Source organism: Urtica dioica, chromosome 8 (assembly GCF_054948205.1).
Source record: "Urtica dioica subsp. dioica isolate 48M chromosome 8, U.dioica_male_clone48M_v1_H2, whole genome shotgun sequence".
NCBI lineage: Eukaryota > Viridiplantae > Streptophyta > Magnoliopsida > Rosales > Urticaceae > Urtica > Urtica dioica.
This window is the reverse complement of record NC_142763.1, coordinates 8,809,177-8,816,724: the sequence shown is the minus strand read 5'-3', so window position 1 is coordinate 8,816,724 and position 7,548 is coordinate 8,809,177. Positions and strand designations below refer to the sequence as shown.

Here is a 7,548-nt window from a genome sequence, read left to right as displayed (position 1 = left end):
AAAACCTTTCGAAATTCCTTTTGAAATTTTCTCTTACTTCGGATGTTAAAAACGACTGTCGTTTTCGCATAGTGACTTTTTTTTTTTTTTTTTTTTTTTTTTTTTGCGTACGTAACTTGGAAGTTTTCGTAGCTAAATATGATCGAGAACAAGAGATACACAACTAAGTAGTAACTAATAAAGATCGTGAGACTTTTTCAAAATAAAATGATAATGAACAATTAACGGTAATTAAAAAATGAGATATAATCTTTGAGCTATATAGTAATTAGTAAGGTCCTTGATTGTGTTACCATTTTTGTTTTCTTGTTCTTAGCGGCGGCTTCCATACGCAGTGATATAATACATACTATGCTTAAGTGGGTATTTGTGGTTATATATATATATATATATATATATATATATGTGTGTGTGTGTGTGTGTGTGTGTGTGGTGGCTTATCTCTTTTATACTATAAATCAAAGTTGCATGCCCTTATTTGGGTAGGCTTACTTCAGTTGGATTTGTTAATTTTTTCTGATTACTTTTTAAGATTCATTGACTTTGGAGTTTTGATTTCTTTGGATTTATATGCAAGATATACGACCTTTGAAATGTTAGTGGGTTTGTAATTAAAGTTCATTGCTATATGCTTCACTTGATAGACTTGTTTTTAGTGTCCACTATTGATGTCCACATTATTGCTCACTTTAAAATTTTGGACAAATTATAGTTGTTTGCGTGCCCTGATTGTCTAGGTTTTTTTTCGACCACGTGCAATTATCCTTTTGTTGGGGTTTGATTTATTTAATTTATACGCAGGGACATATATATCATCTTATATGTGTAGTCATTAGTCACTATACATATTTTATAGTGCAATATAATTGATAAACGTCAAATCATATATGAGTTAAATAAAATAATTAATGGACAGATAATAGCTAAACACAATTTTTGTAATTGTATAATTTATTATGCTTATTATGAGGGATAAAATTATCTTTCGTCATTAATGAGATTTGTCCATACATTTGTAATGGTTTTTATAATTTAATGTTGACATACATTATGTTCCATGTCGTTTAGTTAAAAAAATAAAAGTCATAAAAATGTGAAACTAGCTGAGAAATATTTGGATTTGTGTAACCTATTTGTGGGCTATGTATTTAATGACAATAAGCAAATGTCAGCAAATGAATACTACAATTTGTATTGTTTTTAACCATATTAGAAGAAAAAATGGATTTATTTCATGGTATTTTTTCATTGCATTGTTATTTAAATTCTTGGTAATTTGTATTCCTTTAAATTTATTAAGAAAAAAAACATTAGCTTGGGTTTGATTACTTTGGATTTATATGCAATAATCACATACTACGAGAGATGTAGTGGGTTTTAAATTAAAGTACATTCCTATTCAATGAAAGGGTTGGTCTTGCCGCTCGGATGACATCCCCGCCACAGACGCTTTCGCCGGAGATAGTACATTTTTTTCGCGGCGAGATATCTCCTGATTGCGATTTACAAAAGTGTTTTTTTTTTTTTCACGATGATGGAACTCAAAACCGTTGTGAAAGTGCATTCTCTATGACGGAAACTGAGTGAGAACCGTCGTGAAAAGTCAAAAAATAATAATAAATACTTTCAACTATGAAAACCATCGCGGAAAGTGTCAGGATTTTCCACGACGTACGGAAAACACTTTATATCTTGGAAAATCTGCCATGTGAGCTAGTAGCTAGTGTCTCCAGATTATGGTACTATTGGATACCAAACGACGAGTTTGAATGTTTATTGAATTTCATAAATGATTGCTTCTGTTTTGAACTCTAAATTATTATCATCAGTTTTTTGTGTGTGTGTGTGTGTGTGTGTGTGTGTGTGTGTGTACATGTTACATATTTTAGGTACGTTGGCTTGCTTTTATGTTTATATATTATTTGAAAAAGAGGTGCTGAGGATATATAAGAATGTATATATATACATATAAATTGCAGCCTTGAGAATTTTATGATTGTGATGTTGAATTCAATAAATGAAAATTATGAAACAACGATAACGTATAGACCATATGCTTAGTGATTGACACACTACTAGTAAGGAAGGCCGATGAAATTCAAAATCATATACGCTGACGGTATTAAACAAATATTAACCATGTCAAAAACAATATATACAATATGATCCCCAAAAATCTATATTATTTTTTTCTTGTATCATAATTATATTTATATATTATTTAAAAAAGAGGTGCTGATGATATATAAGAATGTATATATAAAAGAAAAAATTACAGCCTTGAGAATTTTATGACTGAACCTTATCACGTCTTCAATCCAGACCCTAGGGTTTTTTCTCTCTCCTTGAAACTTTTCTCTCTCAGCTAGCCGCGGGTTTCTTCCCAGATCTAGATCTAAGATCTCTCCCCTGGGGCCAAATCCAGCGGAGACTCCGGTCACCGATTGGGTATCTTAATGCTCCGGGGGAGGAGGTACGGCGGGTCTAGACCGGAAAAAGGAGTCAATAGCAGAGAATGGTGATGGAGGTTTTATGTGACGGTTTGAGTCACAAGCATTGTTGCAGCGCGATTCCTCGGAGGCAGAGGCTTGACGGCTCGGTTCCTCGACGACGGCGGCTCGTCTCCTCGGCGACGGCGGTGCGGCTTGTCTCCTCTACGCTGGCGGTGAGCCTTGGAGCCTCGGTGGCGAAGTGGCTCCGCTCCCCATCGAAGGTGGTGCGGCTCGTCCCACAGCGACGGCAGCGCGACTCTGTGCCTCGAAGACGGCGGAGGGGCTCGGCTACTCGGCGAAAGTGGTGCAGGGTGGCTCCTCAGCAACAACAGTGTAACGTGGCTCTTCGTGGTCATCATCCTCCCATCATATCGGTGTTGCTCCTCGTGTTCGGGGCTTGGATTCCGATGTTAGATTTTCTTTTTAGATTCATTGTTGGTCTGTGTGAAACTTTTACTTTATTGTTGTGATTTGCTTGTTTTGGTCTATTATGGAGGTGGGTTAGGCGTCGTCCCTTTTTTCGTTATGGATTTCCTGTTAGGGTTTTCTCTATGCAGGTTGAAGAATCATCTTCTTCTTGGTCACTAGACCGAGGTTGATTGGATTTCCCCATCATCCGTTATGGATATTATGAAAGAGCTATATGTGTGCTCGATATTTTTTGTGCTCGTTGTTCTTCCTTTTATCGGAAGCATGCACAAAATTGCGCGATTATCTGAACTTAGTGTTAGATTCACTTCGACTTAGGTCTTTTGTGTTCCTTGTACTAAGATGTAATTCTCCTGTATTTGTGGGTATTTTACCCAATTCCTAATGAAATCCGTTTATCTTCAAAAAAAAAAAAAAAAAAAAAATTATGACTGTGATGTTGAATTCAATAAATGAAAATTATGAAACAACGATAAGGTATAGAGTATAGACCATATGCTTAGTGATTTACACACTACTACTAAGGTAGACCACTACGAAGAAGAAAGACCGATGAAATTCAAAATCTTATACGCTGGCGATATTAATTAAATATTAACCATGTCAAAAATAATATATACAATATGAACCCCAACAATCTATACTATTTTCGATCGAGAGACTACCCCAGTGATCCCAATAGTTGCATCCAAGGGGAATCAAATCGGGAATGTGCAAGATCCCAAGAATCACTCTGCACCAACCCCTGCCTTGGGGTTCTTGTATCATAAACATTAATCACTATTAACTTGATGTCGCTAAGGAAAGTCATATATATAATTAATTCTTCTCGGATTTGATCAATCGCCCAAAAGGCCAAAACATAATAATAATAATAATAATAATAAACAAATAAATAATTTTCCATAATTAATAGCACGTACAGTTTTCTTCAAAATTTTATTAATATATAATATATATACATATATATTTATTAGATTCCAATGCGAAAGTGAATGAATCAGCAGATAGATATGAAAAGAGAAAAATAAAAAAACAAAATCAAAATAAAAATTAAAACGAATCTTAATATAATTTTCTACGTTAATATAAGGATAAATTGGCCTGAAAGTTTAGTTTATATATATTTTGTCAATGAGTTAGAAATTTTGCTAATTAATTCATTTGAAAAAACTAGTTTGTATAGTTTTGCAAAAGAACATACGTGCATATACATACACACGCAGTTCATCCCAAGAAAAACTTCCCAATATATATTAGCCAGAGACTCAGAAGGTTCATGCACTAAAAAGTCCAAAAGTTACGGCTTCTTTTCTTAGTGCATGCTACATATTATTATTATACATATATATACACACACCATAGTTCTCTAACGTAATATACGACCACATCTTATTCTCTAAAATTTTTCTTATCAGTAAGTACATAAATATCGATGACGTAATACATGAATTTTTTACTTCCATAGTTGTCCATTAGGCATTATCACAACCATAATGGAAATTCCACTCCGAGCACGCCCAACTGATTCACTAAACTACTTTTGTCTTCAGTGTTCTTTGATCGCCTATAAAATCTCTAGAGAAGCTATCACAATCTGCCTTCAGAATCAGCATATATACCCCGAAACAAATACCAACATTCCTCTCACAACACTAGTCTATAGTCTACACCAATCCACAAACATATATATATATATATATATATATATATCAACTATTCACAACCATGAGTACTAATCACTTCTACCTCTTATTATTAGTTATTTCTCTCCATGCAAACCCGTTCTTTTCATTTGTCAATGGCCAAATGTACCCTTATAAGCCGTATGATGGCCAATACCCTAGTAAGCCCTACGATGGCCGAAACCCTAATAACCCGTATGGTGGTCAGAGCCCTAATAAGCCAAATGATGGCTCGCTCAATTACCGATTCTACGACAGTTCGTGCCCTCGCTTGCCTTACATGGTCCGCTCCGCTGTGTGGGCTGCGATGAAGACAGACACTAGAATGGCTGCATCGATTCTCCGCTTGCATTTCCACGATTGCATCGTCGATGTACGTATAGAGAAAAAAAAATTAATGAACAATTAATAAAAAAAAAAAGATAGTATAACAGTAGCGCTAGACTAAAAAAAAAAAAATTGAGGTATTTCATGTTATATTATAAATTTCAACATTTTTAAGTGTTGATCAGGGCCGGCCCTGACCTAAGGCGGGCAAGGCTTGTGCCTTGGGCCCAAAAAAAATTTATTTTATACTTTTTGCCTATTTTTAAGAAAATTTACATTTTTTATCTTAAAAATTTACACTTTTGATCAATTTTCTAAAAAATTACATTTTAAACCCTGAAAAGTTAAATTTTTATTAATATTATAGGGCCCCAAAATATTGAATCGCCTAGAGCCCCCTGTGAGTTTGGGCCGGCCCTAGTGTTGATATTTTCAGTTTCAGTTTTGAATATGATTTTTAAAAAAAAAATAGCTTAAGTATGCCAATTCTCCAACAATTGTTAAATTTTAAATATTTTACCTAATTTAAATTAAACATTAAAATAATATTTCATAGGTGGGCTAATTAAAATGAGCTCCTTTATATTTTTATATATATATATATATATTTATATATACACAAAATGAGGTGTATTTTGACTCTATTGTTTATATATATAGGGATGCGATGGCTCGGTGCTTCTTGATGACACAGAAGAGTTCAAAGGCGAGAAGAATGCCGGTCCAAATCGTAATTCGCTTCGAGGGTTCGAAGTCATCGATGCCATCAAATCGGACGTTGAGAAATATTGTGCCCCACAAACTGTTTCATGCGCCGATATTCTTACTCTCGCGGCCAGAGAGGCAGTTTATCTGGTACGTACATATGATCATTTTAATTTAGTTATATGTATTATAACTTAATTTATGTGATGTAATGAATTTTCCTTCTTGTTATAATGTGTATATAGTCAGGAGGGCCTTATTGGAACGTGGGATTAGGGCGGAGAGACTCGAAGACAGCGAGTCAGAATTCGGCGAATAAGCAAATACCATCTCCGATCGAGTCTCTTAAAGACATCACTAAGAAGTTCACGGCTAAAGGTCTTGACTTGAAGGATGTTGTTGTCCTCTCAGGTAAATTTATAGTAGTGTTGTTCTAAATTTTTAATTACTAAGATGTAAAAAAATTATGTTTATTCTTAAATCATTTTGTATAGGTATCCAAACGGTATACTCCTTCAATGAAAAGACTTTCATAACACCATAAAATCATGGTTGAAGTTAAAACTACAAAATTAAAAATTAAAAGCAAACCTTCATGCCTTAATTTATTAATTACTTCTGCAGATTTATATATACCTTAACATCTTTAATGTAGACGAATTTATTTTTTAATTATACAAAATTATACCTTAATATTTTAAATTTGTTCTAGCTAGTTTTACATGTCCTATGATTTTACTTTTGTATTAAAACTCTGTAGTTATTAAAATTGAATCTGTAGTGGCTACCTTCAAAACTATTCTCAAGATAGCCATTCAATTCATAGGAAAGATTAATTTTATTCATTTTATTTTGCAAATTAAAAAACATATATGGATCTCCACCACAGGGCTTGAAAAATTGTACACTATACTACACTACAAGATGACATTTTAATAGGAACGTAATAAGTTAGTTCTTCTTTCTGAAAAGCCATTATATAAATTTATATAAATATATATATATATATAAATGTTTGCATATATATATATATATATGTATATATATATAATATAATATATATATGTGTGTGTGTGTGTGTTGTGTAGGAGGTCACACGATAGGGTTCGCACAATGCTTCACGTTCAAGAGAAGGCTGTTCAACTTCAAGAACACAGGCAATCCAGACCCGTCTCTAGACTCCAACGTCCTCACGAGCCTACAGTCCATGTGCCCTAACAGCGATGCCTCAAATACCGATCTTGCCCCTCTAGACTCCACTAACACGTTGAAGTTCGACAACTATTACTTCGCCAACGTGGCCAACAAGACGGGCCTTTTGGAGTCGGATCAAGTGCTTCTCGACGACCCGAGAACCGCTTCGCTCGTCACTTCTTACTCCAACGACCCTCTTCTCTTCTCTAAAGACTTTTCGGTTTCCATGGTCAAGCTCGCTAATGTTGGCATTTTGACCGGGGTAGATGGGGAAATTAGAAAGACGTGTGGTTCTGTCAACTACTAAAACTAATATATATATATATATATATATATATATATATATCAATAATGGTAGTCTATGCGTGTTGTTGTCATCTCTTATAAGCTTTTTAAGGTTTTGTGTTTTGGTGTCCTCTAGCGTTTGTATGATTATATTAATGATGCAGTGACTTGATTTATAGGTGTGTACTGAGTGTGACATGGGACGTGTTTAATTTTTTTTATAATTTGGCTACTAAGATATGAAAAGCAAGAAATAATTGCCATTTATTAATTAAGGTATATATATAAATCTGGACATCACGTGGAATAACACTATACATGACTTAGGTTTTCGAGCTCGGGAATATGGAAATTATACGTGTATTTCCACGTTAATTTGAAATTATATGTGTATTTCCACGTTAATTTGAAATTATACTTGTAATTTAAAG

The 7,548-nt window shown here is 34.0% G+C and overlaps 1 protein-coding gene across 1 annotated transcript; it reads left to right on the top strand.

Annotated features, from left to right (window-relative positions):
- Window positions 1–4,537: 4,537 nt before the first annotated feature.
- On the top strand, window positions 4,538–7,293 carry LOC149387879 (Peroxidase superfamily protein). Its single transcript, XM_089623008.1, has 4 exons — window positions 4,538–4,979; window positions 5,594–5,788; window positions 5,884–6,049; window positions 6,727–7,293. Exons 1-4 carry the CDS (start codon window positions 4,650–4,652, stop codon window positions 7,137–7,139), a joined length of 1,104 nt encoding a protein of 367 aa, XP_089479134.1. The 5' UTR covers window positions 4,538–4,649; the 3' UTR covers window positions 7,140–7,293.
- Window positions 7,294–7,548: the final 255 nt, after the last annotated feature.